Source organism: Anticarsia gemmatalis, chromosome 1 (genome assembly GCF_050436995.1).
Source record: "Anticarsia gemmatalis isolate Benzon Research Colony breed Stoneville strain chromosome 1, ilAntGemm2 primary, whole genome shotgun sequence".
Classification (NCBI taxonomy): Eukaryota; Metazoa; Arthropoda; class Insecta; order Lepidoptera; family Erebidae; genus Anticarsia; species Anticarsia gemmatalis.
In genome coordinates this window covers 12,035,807-12,051,203 of record NC_134745.1, presented here as the reverse complement: position 1 = coordinate 12,051,203, position 15,397 = coordinate 12,035,807, and the positions used below count along the sequence as shown (strand labels likewise).

Below are 15,397 nucleotides of genomic sequence, written 5' to 3'. Positions count from 1 at the left end.
GGAGTTCAGGGAAAAACTTTGCCCAAAAATGGGACTAAAGACGAAGGTTAAAATAAATCAAATAAATTTACATACCATTTATTCTCGATCCTCGCTATAGCACAAGATGCGAACGACCGCTTAAGTACAAATAATTAGTTCCCTCACGACAAATTGGTCTCTTCATTAATTCGGTCACACATGGTATAGCGGTCAAATATTAGACGCTATTATGATGGTCTCAGGTAATGGACTCGCAATCTGTCTGTATGCTTTATGGCCATCATTAACGTAACTGCTGTGTGACCAAATTGAACCTACGTAATTGTTCGTGTTATTGCCATTTACTAAATGCCTTTAATTTTGCTTTCCTTCTGTATACTTTGCCACATTTTCCTTTCAGCGTCTTTGCAGGTTTTTGCTTAATGCAAACAAAATTCTTATTATACATCTTTATATACTTCTTAGGAAATGTATATAATGTACGGCATATTGTTCCGAGGCAACATTTAACGACACAGCAAACATCATTTACATTGAAATCTGAACATCGTTTCAACTAAGCTGATCTTTTTTACACAGGTCGAAACGCTTCATCAGGATGTTCAGCCTTTTTAAAAATAGTTAGTATTCTAATACATATTTGTGTCTACAGGTGGAAGTGTCATACATGGAAATATACAACGAGCGCGTGCACGACCTGCTGGACCCGGAGACGACGCGGCGGTCACTGCGCGTGCGCGAGCATGCGGTGCTCGGCCCCTACGTCGACGGGCTCTCGCAACTGGCTGTTACCTCCTTCCAGGTATACATTATGTATTAAGTATAATATTTTATGTATAAAATGATATTCTACCGACTTTAGGTAATATTTAGCCCATAGCCAGTTGCGCTCACCGGTCGGTAGACGATCTGTGGGTTAAGCAACCGTTGGTTGCGGTCATTCCGTAGATGGGTGACCGCATAGTGATATTTGAGTTAGGCGTCTCCGTGCTTCGGAGGGCACGTAAAAAGTCGGTCCCGGCTGTTATCTACTAAGATAACAGTCGTAAAGCCATGTCAAAGGCCTCTCGGGCGGCTTGAACAACTTTGACAGTAGGTTGGCCACTAACCATACGACAAACAAACAAACAGGTAATATTCAAAGATACTATGCTATAAAGAAGACGATTTACAACCATGAGCCGTAGATTTAGGTCTATCGAAAATACTGTACACACCAATAAGTGACAAAAAGGAAGTTCGGCTCTAATTATATTTTACTTACTACAGAAGTAGTCGCATAAACTCAAATGTTTTCATAAACTCGACTTGTTAACCGCTTCGGAATATTATTTAAGAACTCTAGGAACCACTTCTCATCCTCAATGCCCTTGTTACCTGGTACAGAACTACTATAAATATAAATCCGAAGCACCTCAGGGTCATTACGGTCTCGCAGTATCATCTTACGGCGTCACTTTTCATTCTCAAGGGTTGAGCTGAACGTACTCATTCGCACCTCACCTGCTTAAGAACCCTATTTATGGCCCATCGAATACGGCCCCTATCTTATAAACGACGGAGTATTACGATCAAAGACTTTTCGACTGGATCTTTGACCTTCACAAAAGGTTTTAGGTATTTAGATCTTATCTAACAATGTTTGTTTTTTGTTCCCAAAGAAAACAGACTTCGAAAGTTTCAAACAATGCTCTCTCTCCACATTTATGTTCGTTCCTTGACACTGCGCTGTAGATAAAGTTTTAATGGCTCCAAATATTTACTTGTTAAACAAGTTTTAGAATGTTAGGTGAGATATATGTATATACTAAAGGAAAGCAATTGAAATGCGCATGCGGAAAATATCAGACCGACTTTTTCAGTGTACAAAAATGTCGTGCAGAGAAAGTAACAAAAGAACTATTGTATTCCTGAACAATATTGCTACGCGTGTAATCGAGGGTCAAACCATTGCAGACTCGCGAACAAAGTATGAAAATACTTTGAAAGCCTTCACTATCTTCCCCGGCTCCACTATTTATAAAGCTAAAAGCTACTCGAGAGAGCCGAAAGGATACTTCTCTCCTCGGTCAATCCATTTGATCTGGCAATAGTGTTCGTAATAACGACTTATTGATGGCTCTCTTGTGTCTCAGTTTGACAATAAGGACAGTATATATTTTTGATATCCGCGTTAATATTGCGTATTCAATATTTTGATATAAAAGTACAGGTCAACCGAGAAAATTAAGCCCCACACGCAAATACTCGCAAAGTGTGGTGTGACCTATTAAGCAAAGAATAGGCGCTAATGATGGCCCCGACCGCAACTCGCTGAAAATGATACAAAAGTTATTTCAAGCCCGTGATTGCTGTAGTGGGTATTTTTATCGTTAAATTGTGTACGTAACGAAAGGTCGGAGCTCGTTTCTGCCTTTAATTGCGATCCACTGTCGCTCATTATGCTCGCGCCCCCACTGCCAGATTAAATTTTCATTGCCCCATAAAATACTTTGAAAAGTTTACAGTTCGGGAATGTTTCACGATTCCTTTAATGTATTTAAAGAATTTTGTTTGATCAGTTTCCTAATGTGGAGGAAAGCATTTTTAGACAAAGGCTTTTTGTTACCCTTATAAAATCCTTAACAGTTTTCTGTTGTTATGCAAGCTATTCAAAGGGATTAAAACACTAAAACTCCATATAAAAAAGCGGAATATAGCCGAAATGAATAGGCACAAAAAAAACCGCTCCAATCAGAAGCCTTGAAAAGGTCGGGAGGCAACAAAAATTGGTCATTGGCAGCAAAAATCGCGTTTGCCGAGGGCTGGCCGTTTCGACAGGTTCATTAAGATGGCTTAGAACCGCCAGAGGGGCTTTACCGGGTGCTTTTATTCCTATCGATATTCGCTCGACGCCTCGAACCGACAATTTCGTATCGAAAACGTTCGCTAAGTTGATTATATTGTAAACATGAAAACGGGATTTACTTGTTATCAAATTGTTATACACTCCTTGTTCGTACTAAGTGGAACGTAAAACACGTTGAAAACATTTATAAACTTATAAGGACATCTTAAGTGGGTACAGATCAAATTATGACTCGTTACAATTATTATGAACACGTCTATGATGAATTTTAGGTGAAGGACAAGTCGTTAATATTGCTGTTAAAATGTTTCTACTTTGTAAGTTAAACCTGTAGAAAGCACCCTTGAGACATCTGTTTTATTTATTATTTTCCATTCTTTATTCAGTATTCAATTTATCTTCCACTATATATTTCAGTCGATCAAAGTTGATGGTGCGTAATTTTGCATGTTTGCCCTAATAACTTAGCGAGTCCATGTCATTTGAGAGATCGTAAATCTTAACGGCTTTCATGGAAGTCGACTCCAATTTTATAGTTCACTAAAGTTTATCGATCATTTGTCAATCATACGCTAACGCTTTTATTGTGAAAGTTATTTGACGTGTCATTTGTTAAGTAGGAGATTCGATCAGCCAATGAAATGTGATAATCTAATTGTATCTACTGAGACGAGGAAAGCCGATTTTTTAGGATAATCCTGTTATTTTTCGAGTGTCAGTTACTTTATTTATAAAGTCATACCATCGATAATTTGAACTTTATTTGCCGTTTTATAACAGATGGCACCGCAGTATTTACATTTTTTTTTTGCGTTGTGGCTAATTACACTTTTCCTAAAATGGGGTCATACATTGTAACAGAAAGCTGTAAGAAAGTGGAGTGGGGTTGCTGTATGTTATGCAGCAATTTATGTATTTAACGAAATTATGTCCTAACCATTAATAAATTGCTGTAAAAATACTTACTTTAATTACTTTATAGCTTCTCTAAACTTGACAAATCTTACAAATTCGTATATAATTTGTAAAGTTGATCTGTCTAGCAAGGGCTTGTCTGACAGCGGTACGTAACGGCCCAACTTCAAGTCCGAAAGGAGGCTTAATTAAATTTAACTTCGATATCAAACATCCTTTTATTTAAATTCAACAATGTTATTTATTCAAAATTATATTGAATTTTGGATATTCTTGAACAATTACACTGCACAACAAAATTACAACTTTTGTCTGATGAATGACTTTTATCATGTGATGTTTACTGATTTGATGTCACTGATTCTAAAAATACCCTCATTTTTTTTGTAACAGCTCTTGTTTACGTGTTATAGCTTTCACTTAAATTTTGCTGTTTTATAATGTTAATTTGCTGATAATTATTTTTTTTTAAGTTTTCTCAGTGTAATTTGATATGGCATCGTCAAAATGAAGTTGTGTGAATAATCCGAATCATTTTTGTTTCATTTGCGGAGAATATATATTTAAAGAATACCGTTTAAACGCGACAGCGTTCGTAAAAAAAGCTTACATGAACTACTTTGGTCACCCACTGGATATGAAAAATAAGCCTTGGGTTCCACAAAAGGTATGTAAAATATGCGTTGAGTTTCTACGTTTGTGGACAAATGAGAAAAGAAATAAATTTAGGTACGAAACCGCTATGATCTGGAATGAACCCCAGAACCACTTTGACGACTGTTATTTTTGTTTGGTAAACATAACTGGCATAAACAAAAAAAATCGAGCCAAGTGGGAATATCCTTGCATAAGGTCGGCATATAGACGTGTTTTGAGTCCTAAGGTATCACCTGAACCTCAAGCTGATGCATCATGAGTTTGTTTGGCTTGTTAAAAATTTTTTGGGGAATAAAAAAAGTTCTGACTATCCTCAACACGTCGAACAACTAATGAGTCACTTTCAAGAAGTTGGATGTAACATGAGCATTAAGTTACACTCTCTTCACAACCACCTGGACTATTTTCCCGCCAATCTTGGAGATCTAAGTGAAGAACAGGGCGAGAGATTTCATCAAGATCTTCGTACGATGGAGGAACGCTATCAAGGCTACTGGAACTCACACATGATGGCTGACTATTGTTGGAGCATTCAGAATAGCTCCATGCCTTCAGCTTCAAAAAGAAAATCAAGTAAAAGAAATTTTTTTTCAACTTAAAATCTAAATAAAATAGGATTAACTTTAAATATATAGCGTTTTATTAACAAAGACCCACATGTAATATTTTTTTAACTAGAGCTGATACGAAAATTTCAGTTGAAGATTTGAAATTGTCATAAAAAATTGGACTAATATCATGTAACTGATGATTGGGTTATAATCATCAGAAATGCTGTTGTGCAGTGTTATCTTTGAAAGGATTTAATTTACGACGTTTTATGGTTTTCTAGTTCGCACGTTATTCATATTTTTAGCTGTGAAAATTGTTTTTATTTGCAAATGTATTTCTGCAATGTAAATGTTTAAACAAGAAGTAATAGGAATACATACAGAACAGTAATTTTCAAATAAATACAAATTCTAAATTGAATTTTCATAAAAGTTTCAGTTCAAACATTACACGCAAATAAATCTGTTTTCAATCAGCAGAAGTGGCGAGTGTGTATATTCTATCAGCTAGTATAATACTAGATTGTAAATTATAAGTAAATATTTTCAATGAAATTCAAATTATTAAAACAGACTCCATTACTCATTATTCCGTACAAAGGGCTATTCCTCTTCAGTTATCGAGTTTATGTTGACATTTGAAACCGTTTTCAATTCGTTTTCATTCAAACAAAGTAAGAGCCCTCAATCATCTCACCACTTTTTTTTCGGTCTAAAACAGTCAGCCTTTTCAATATTGATGCGATCAATATTTCAAATTAAACTAGACCGTCCGTTTTCAATGGAAGCTGTGACATTTTGTTCTCGTCCGCCTTAATTAATTCCTCGGGACAATTTTAATCCGTAGCACGCAATTTTTCAGTTCACACATCTATTATATCTAACTATGGAGAGATTCTATTGTCATGAGCATGCTTCGTTGTTCAAACTAAGCCATTATAATTTTAGAAAATTGCCGCTTTTTATATTGAAATTAATATTTATTACATCGTTTATTTACACTTGTATGTACATTATTTTATAAATGACGATTCCTACTTAATTATTATTCCTTCTAATAACGGCAACGTGAAACTTACCTATTTGTAAACTGACAACAAAGTTAAATCATGCCGTCCTTTTTCATAAATCACTCCTTGAAAGAATATAATGCTGAGATATTTTAAGAACAAAGTTTATGATGTTATCTTATGGGCGTAATAAATATTTATTCTTTATAAGTTTCGAGAAAGAATGTAATTTGTTGAGAAAAGTCTTGCAAAGAGGAAGATTTCTTTATAATATATATTATGTGAGAAAGCCTCGGGGTATAGTTGCGCAAGGATTACCATGTTGATATTAAATAGAAATAGCACAATAGAAAGAGACCGATGCTGTATTTTATTTACATTTAGTGCAGTGAAGCAGGAAATATTATGTCGGAGCTTTCTGTGATGGCAGCAACTGGGAATTGGTGTTGTATTCAAACCTTTGAGCTGACGATCATAAAGATTTGCTTGTATAAAAACTCCTTGCTAGTGCTGCATTACGTTGAATTAATGACATAATTAGATACAAAAATAAATATTCTTAGTACCCAATAGAAAATACGTGCCGAATTCAAATATTTCCTCGAATTTTATTATTTACATAAAGAGTAAACTATAAAACTGATTGAATGAAAATTGACGGCAGCTTTCAAACAATCGGCAAGATTGGCGTTAATATTAGGCATATTTGAGTAAAGTACGGTGTTATTGTTGATCTTGTTTCGTTTTCAATTAACTCGGCACAGCTGAACGCCTACGTTCTTCTTGTGAATAATAACGCCGTCGTCTACCAAGATTACGTTCAAATGTTTCTCGCGATCTCACTCGCTCGCTGTTTTCATTTCACATTAAATATTAAAAATGGTTTGTTTTGCTTTTAGATTACAAGAAAAGCCTTTTGCTCATGGTAATTGTATTTATAGAAGGGTAATGTTATAAATAGATTGCTTATTATGTGCTTGAATTAAAAAAATCATAATGAGTATAAATGTCATTCTTTACCCAGCAGTGGGACAGTATAGGCTAACAAAAAAATGATTATTAATATATACTTTTTATCGTAGTTTCAGCTCATTAAAACATTATCCAGAAATCAAGCTATGAACACATATAGTGTTCAGTAATGAGTTACCAATCATACAAAATGTTCTAGTTTAACTGAAATGTATTGAACATTTGGCCCATTATCATTGGTCCAGTAATATCGATGGCGCAGTTAGCATTCAATCATTTCACCCCTTGTTGGCTACATCGGTGGTGTGTATGTGTCTATACATCGCAATATAAGCACAGGTCAATCGTGTGATTGATGACTGAAGTTCAAACGGTGACGGTGCATTTATGTATGTTCGGCGAAACGTAGTTACTGACATGATGAAAACGAATTATTTATGACAAGTTATGAGTTGTAATAAACTTTAGGACAGTTTGGGGTCACTGTAACGAATAAATTGCTGAAAAGAAGTCACATTACCATTTTCTCGGCAGTGGTATTTCGGGTTTGTTAATAATAATGACAAGATTTTCAATCATATTATTTCCTTACTCTTGTCACAAGACATATTTTTATGAGACGAATATGAAAAATGCTAAGCAAATTGTGTCGCTAGATTTTTACCATATTTTCCTCCAATAGAGTTGCTCTCTTATATATAATACGGTCATAATTTGAAGTTTGGCTACCGTAAACGACAAAGGTCCTGAGGGCATAATGCTATAATCAGCGCCTACCTTAATAGCACGGATGAACGATACTGCCCAACCCTTAGTTACATCTTACGATGCCCATGGGAAATGAAGGGATAACTTGTACCATAGTTATGTAATACTTATTTCTTATTTATGATTCTTTAGCATTTTCCTTATGGCATATTCTAGTTTATTTCGATCGATTTCTTTGATTATTTAACGCTTGTTTATCCATAAGCAGACTATCATTATTGCCATTTTAATGATAAAACAATACACTTTCTCTTTAGGCCAAAACAAACAGAATTGCTTATTCTCGGTTTAATTTTTTATTGTGTATTGAGTAACGCTCTACGGATTCCGACTTTACTTACTATCTATGTGCTTACTATATGTAGGTACATAGATTTTGAGATAGGCTCACTTCTGCTTTGGCGACAATATGTATGAAGGTGTCTTCTGTCTACTACATACACAAACGATGCTCATTAATGATTATTATAATTCTGTATTTTATTAAATCCAAAATAAATTTAACTCATCCAAGTCCCACATTAATAAATCCCATTCATCAACCGAAGCTTACATTTATAATTACGTAACGTTTTTCGACGTATTTTCACCTTATTAATAGAAAATAAATCATACACGAGTAACGAGATACGGTTATTAAATTCGTTCTCGTAATCCTTATTAAGTCCATATGTTTAAAACGGATACAGAATCAGTTACGGATGATCGATGTACTTGATTGGACTGTGAACTCGTTGAGCCCAATTATCCAGTCAGCGTTATGATGTATTTCGTGATACATTTAGTATGGAAACTTGAATTTAATTTGTTTTGACAATCAGCCCCATACCTATGCGGGTGGTCTGTACAGTTTCGTAGTGATGAATAATAATTGGACATGCTTTATTCATGATTTTCATACCTTTCATAATTATATGAACGTTCAGGGAGTGCAAAGAGAAGTTTATAGTTTAGTCTAATTTATCAGTGCCTTCTGGAAAGCAAAGAGCCGAACGAAAGCAAATTTGTCAATTTACTAAAAATGTAATTGGCCTAACAGCAACGTTTTGCCTTATACTTTAATTTTTTTCGTAAATAAGAATGTAAGACCCGCCTTTTTGATATTATTATGACATTAATTCGTTCGCCTTACATAATTAAGTTTGTCTTCATATTGGCGTCTTATTTGTATTTGTCATATTCGTAATCCCTTTAGGCTCCGGCGTAAATCAATTCGTCCTCTTTGTCCGCTAAATAAGTCTATGTAAAACGATCATAGGTTAGTGTTCTTGAAGGACTTGTCCGTTAATCCCATCGGTCGCTCGAGGCGAGGAACTGTTGGGGGGTTTCATCAACGTCACGGTTGACCTTGAACCCGCCACCCGCGCTGTCAATCCTACCCTAATGGAAACTCGGCTCTTTAATGCGATTGCCTTATTTCGAATAAATGAGCATTAAAACGCCGCTCCTCATTACTTATGGATCATTTCCAAATTTTATTTGTGAGTCAAAGATATAAAAATTTGCTTTAAAAATTGTATTTCGAAGATTCGCTGTTTGTCATTTTGTTTATTGCTTTCGGAAATGTTTGGAACCGTGGCCGTCTGCCTCCAACGAAATGTGTCCGATCGGATATTGAAGCCATTTGCCGATGTATTACGAACCCAATTTGTTCAATGCTTATTGTTTTAATGGCTATAATAATAACTTCTAAGGTTAAAGTAAAACGTCTGAGTAAGACTAAGTATAAACTTTTTTGAGTTCCTATTTACCGAAAACATATAAAGCCGTGATTATCTTCATAAAGTTCTTAATCACTGTGGAACAAAGGCTTAGTATTGTCTTTTTATAAAAAGCTGTCGTGGCTGTGAATGGTGCTTCTGAAAATGTAGTAGTATTGACACCGTTTGCTTGACCGTGCCACAAAACTGGGAGCGAAGTGCATACAAAACGGTCGATCTCGTTAGTATTCGTTTCACTGTGCTACTATACAATCTGTACGTTGCCTCAGAGATCAGATGAGGCGCAAAATAAAATCCATCGTTTTGCAAAATTGAACGTCCGCTTTTGTATTGAAATAGTCTGTCTACGATCCGGCTGCGCTGCCCGCTCGAGTGGTTCACTTGAATATTGAAATATTAAGCCGCGTTCAGATATTACTTCCAACTTACTTTACGTCAAGCAAAATCAGTAGAGAACTGTACCATCTAATTCCTGCGTCAAACCGTTTATTATGCTAATGATAACTTGATTATAAGCTCTGAGCACACCTTGTAGTGTCGCAGAAGCCTTCGATTAAATAATTATGTAAATTTCTTGCTTGCTGATTAAAAACATAACGGATAATATCGACGACTTAATTTCATGTTAGGTATTAAAGCAGTTGTAACAAACCTGAGGGAGCGCACTTTTCTAACTTCACTACGTCTTATAGTTTAGTATAAGACGGTTTATTTGTACCAAGAGTAAAGCCTTCGTACTTTGTGGTAAGCAATAAATTAGCATGTTGTGAACACGGCCCTAATCCAGAGATATTGCACGATGAATATCTAACAAAGCAAACTTGATATTGATTGAATAAAAGCACGTGAATCGGCTTACTGCGGTGAATAAAACGGTCTAATTTTATCCCTGTCCTGCTCTACACAACGGAGGATATGAAAAAAGCATGTAACGAACATTTCTCGCCAAATTGAGTTTCTATAACTCGACTCAGGGTTATCACAATATAATGTACGTTACGGATATTGTAAAAATACTACAGTAATCTGCAGCGAATGGATATCGATAAGATAGACGTAGCTATTAAGCTTCTTCTTAATATTATTATCTAAACAAATAAAAATGAATTCCCGAAATTTATTGAGGCGCATATCTTTTGAACAACTAAACTAATTTGGACATAACTGTTGGTGCAGGTTAGAATGGGATCAATGGGATTAAACTAAACTATTGCCGGACAAAGTCGGGCAAGTCCGCTAGTTTGTAATTATATTGTTAGGTGCGAAACGAAAACTTATCATTTTCTATGGTGCGTTGCTTTTCTTGGATATTTGGTTTTGGCTATATAATTTTCTCATAATTGAGAAGGTTACGATCGCAGCATCAAGCTGCATTAGACTTTACCAACCCTCATGTATATTTTTTGTATTGTTTGTTTCGTTCTTCCGTTTTCTAATCTTTCTAATTAGCTCCTGGCAGGTTCAGCCTTTTTTTTTTTTTTTTTTTTTTTTTTTTTTTTTTTTTTTAACGTGGCTAATGTTTTATGCATACACCTGCACTCTGGGTTGAGTGCAGGGTTATGTGGGGCTCTCCCGCCAGAAGGGCGGGCATAGGCAGGTTCAGCCCTGTTCAATTTAAGAACGAATGTCTTGCCGTGTTTGTATTTCGGTTTTATTTTTGGACTGGCGCAAACAACCCTCCGGATGGTGATTGGTTGCCTTCCCTCATATGAATTTGTTTACCTTAAATCAACATAATTTTTACTACTCTTCTTCTATATTGATTCCTCGTATTTCTTCTTTATTGGATTATGTATGCTAATCGCTGGATAAGAAATGTACGAAGGTTTTGTTTAGGCAGGCTTATACTTTAGGCGGCAACCATTTCTCTGATACTGTAAAACACAAATAATCTTCTAAAATTTAAGAGTTTTTCCAACCTTGTCTTTGCTTACTAACCAATAAATACATATTTTTACTTATACACTGATACTGAAAGTTCAATAACAAATAAAATTTTCCAGAAGATTAACTACATAAGGTTGAAAGTACGTGACTCAGAATAACACACTCTGTCATCTTTATTAACTTACCTTCCACAGAGAAAAATTAATCAGCTCTTGCGTTAATACGTGTGTCGTTAAAGCGTCGACTAAGTGTTTAATCACGCGAAACAGCAGATTATCCTAGCTTCGCGATCGTGTTAGATGTAGTACTTCACTTGAAGCCGGTTCAATTGTATGGTCTGAGTGAAAGAGTTTAGCGGAGAATTGTAGCATTTCGAATGGAATAATGTTTTATTAACATTTGTGAATGGACAGCAAGTGTAATAAATAGATAAATAGATAAAGTAATAAGGCCTCAATTGGAATCGATACAGTGAAAAAAATATTACGAGATACACAATTAACCTTACGCCAGTAATGAGATTGATTTCTTCAAAAACGCTGTCTGCATCGCTCCGCTCAACGCTTACTGAAAGTCGGCGCTTAGACTCAACCACTACGGGTAAACTTCGTTCAATGAATGAAATTTAATTTCTGCCTAAACTTGACTTTCAAACTCGGGACCCTTTACAAAACAAGTTCAGGATGGTATCAGCGGGGCGGGATTAGAATAGCTTTAACTTGGCGTTTGTTTTAAATGAACAATTTTCACCCATTCAAGGTTCTCCCGTTTGTTTTGTTGGATTAATGTAAACAACTGTATGTTTGAGATTAGTAAGCTTCATGGAATGATTTATTTAATCGACATAATAATAAAGAAACCCTTGCTTGTTTTACCATATAAATTAAAATAAAGATTATTGTAAGGTATGAGTATTCACCCTAACATGTAAAGCCATATACGTAGTTAACTTAATTGAATAGCGCTGTTATGAAAGGTAACACTTGAAGTCGCAAATTTTCCATCCCTAGTTCTTGTCTTGCCTTCAATTTGTCTATTGCCTTATGAATATTAATCTCCACTAGTTATCTATTATCACTAATGTATATTAAACGAGTAACTAGAATACTTACTCAGTCGTTCATCGAACCTATTCCCAAAGTTATAACATTATTTATTCATCCAGACTGATTTCAGTGCTGAAAATAATACCTTAGCATTGTATATTTAATCGGGTTATATCTACAGCAGATTAAATGGTAAGCCTTAGGCAAAAGCTGGCTTGTACGCGGTATGCATAAGCTTTGAGTAGCACGACAGCAAGTAATAAGCCAAGCTTAGTGTTGCGAGCTTAATAAGGAGTGGGGCAAAGCAAGCCTTTTCTCTTGTGACTTCCACGTTATTAGTAAGAACGCTAGGGAATGCGCTGAAATGGATTCTTAATAGATTGCAGAGGGATAAAAAACATTGTTTCACCGTCGTGGGTGGTTGTTCAATTATAGTATTATTTGATGTAGCGTCTGTATTTCCCTGAGGAGATATGTGTTATACCCACGTTTCACGAGTTATGTTATGATGTTTATTATTGGCGAGCTAATTTTGTGTTTCATTTGCTATTCTGTTAATGGACCTCATTTTCGGCTACACTGTTTATGTGAATGAGTAAATAGAATCAAGAGTCAGAGTTGGAAGATAAAAGCCATTCATGTTAATCTAGTTATGCGATCACGAATAATATAAGTTTAGTGGGCTTCTACCTGCAATTTTTTTTGGGTACAGTAGTGTGATTCTTTACAGTGTAGTTCATATGGCGTCCGCGAAAGGCGCTTATCAGATTTTCATACAAAATTTCTCGATAGCTAGCCGGTTGTTGATAGTGTAAATGGTGGAGAGTCTTGTTAGTTCAGTACTTTTGATTACATTCTTAGATCTAAGGTCTACCTTATCGTGATGAAACTGTAAGTGCAGCCAAAATATAGTCATTAGAGTATTTTTCCGCAATAGTTTAACTGCATTACGACAATTTTCTTGTCCTTGCAAACCACAAACTTTACAGTAACAAAGTTATCAGACTTTTAACTAGTTAAAAATTCAACTAACTCACTATTAGAATACTTTACCTTGTCATTTGATTTCGTTCAACTTATGACTCACTTTGAAACTCCAGCCAATTTTCATAATGACGTCACAAGTGCCGCATGGTTCTTTAAACTGTTGGAAATACACCAATAATTATATTCCTAGAAAAGTTCAATAACTTTGTTTTATGTAGACGTCTACTATGAAGACTAGACATATAGTTTATATTCAAAGAATTTTCTTCGTGTACTAAGACATTCATTTTAATTTAAATTACGTGAGCAGGGTTCATAAGTACATCTATTCGCTTTAGGCTAGACACAGACTCAATTAGGACCGTCTAAAATATTCGCTGTTAATTTGAATAATAGTTGAACTATTCATGTTAAAATAAACCACTTATGAATAAGTTTTGATAAGATCCTTTGCTATTACTATGTGTATCGAATAGTCTGCTTAAAAGTGTAGAATCTTTGTCTGTTTAAGTATCGGGTAGCCTACGAGGAAGATTATTAAGCTTTTATACATTAAACTGACCCTAAAATTTTCTTTTGTCTACAGGACATCGACAACCTAATGACAGAAGGCAACAAATCCCGTACAGTGGCTGCAACAAACATGAACAGCGAGTCGTCACGGTCGCATGCCGTCTTCAGCGTAGTACTAACGCAGACGCTATGCGACGCTGCGACCGGCGTCACTGGTGAAAAAGTCGCACGACTGTCGCTCGTCGACTTGGCTGGCTCGGAGAGAGCGGTGAAGACTGGCGCAGTCGGTGATCGGCTGAAGGAAGGGTCTAATATCAATAAGTAAGTAAATATATAAATTTATAATAATATTAGGATTGACTTAAATAAAGTTATTATAACACAGTTTCTCTTTTGATTGGTTAAGCAAGAGCTACTAAGCACTAGTATCTATCTGTAACATTGAAAGGTAGAACGAACCTAGAAATATTTTATTGAGTAATTTGTGCTTGTCTATTACGATTTGCAATAAATTTAATTTCAAAAAGATAAAAGCAGCACTATATTTCGCTATTTTTCCCACTGAAAAGAATCGAGTGCTCACTTTATCTCACATTAGCTTGAGTCACGTCTAAAGCTGCACATAAAATTGCAGTTAAACAGATCTCTGCTTTATGCTCCGAGAATATAATTAACAGATAAACGCTCAACAGATTCCTTAGTCCAGATTTATGTAGATTAAAAAAACGCTTGCAGATTAACTTTGAATCTAATTAACATTGTAATTTCATTGCGTTTTCTTTCCTCTTTCAATATATTATATCTTTTTATCCTTTGTTTTGATTTTGAATCTCTCTCTCTTCCTGGCTATTCGACCCATATGGTGGTGGGGTCGTCAGTCCTTACTCTTACTCTTCCCCTACTTCGTCTTACCGTTGACGTAGCCTTCCTCAACCTAACGTGCCTTCATATCTCGCCGCAACACTTCTTCGGTTTTAAGTAGCCCTCTTGTTTTTTTTTGTTGTGAATAACTGAATACAATATCAAACTACTAGTTAATTTGATATTTGGCTGTTAGCTTTTAGGACCACATTTCGGAAATTGTATTTTTTGTTTTGACATTATTACCTTATACATTAGGATGTCCCAAGAGTCAACGTCTCAACAACTATTTGTTTTCAGGTCGTTGACAACATTGGGCCTGGTTATATCGAAGCTGGCTGATCAATCGTCGGGCAGTAAGAATAAGGACAAGTTTGTGCCGTACAGAGATTCTGTTCTGACTTGGCTGCTCAAAGACAACCTCGGTGGTAACAGCAAGACTGTTATGGTGAGTGGCATTGAATAGCACAATAAGTAAAACTTACATATGGCTTATGCATTACATATGCTTTGTATTTTTGATTATATTTGTAAAAGTGTACCAAACTGGCACAATGAGTAATACCAAATTAAGGTTTAAAGAACAAGTCATTCCCAGGTGGATTGCGCATGGAAAATTAGTGTTTAAATTAGAGCAAAAGAATTGACCTCTATTATTAGAGGGGTAGTTAAGGAAACC

The 15,397-nt window shown here is 35.5% G+C and overlaps 1 protein-coding gene across 13 annotated transcripts in view; it reads left to right on the top strand.

Annotated features, from left to right (window-relative positions):
* Positions 1-15,397, top strand: part of Khc-73 (Kinesin heavy chain 73) — a 136,408-nt gene that overhangs the window by 97,490 nt on the left and 23,521 nt on the right. For all 13 annotated transcript variants that reach the window (XM_076120149.1, XM_076120157.1, XM_076120116.1 and 10 more), the window contains exons 5-7: positions 635-784; positions 13,931-14,178; positions 15,019-15,166. In XM_076120149.1, the coding sequence (XP_075976264.1) occupies positions 635-784; positions 13,931-14,178; positions 15,019-15,166 (546 nt within the window). The remainder of the gene's footprint in view (positions 1-634; positions 785-13,930; positions 14,179-15,018; positions 15,167-15,397) is intronic.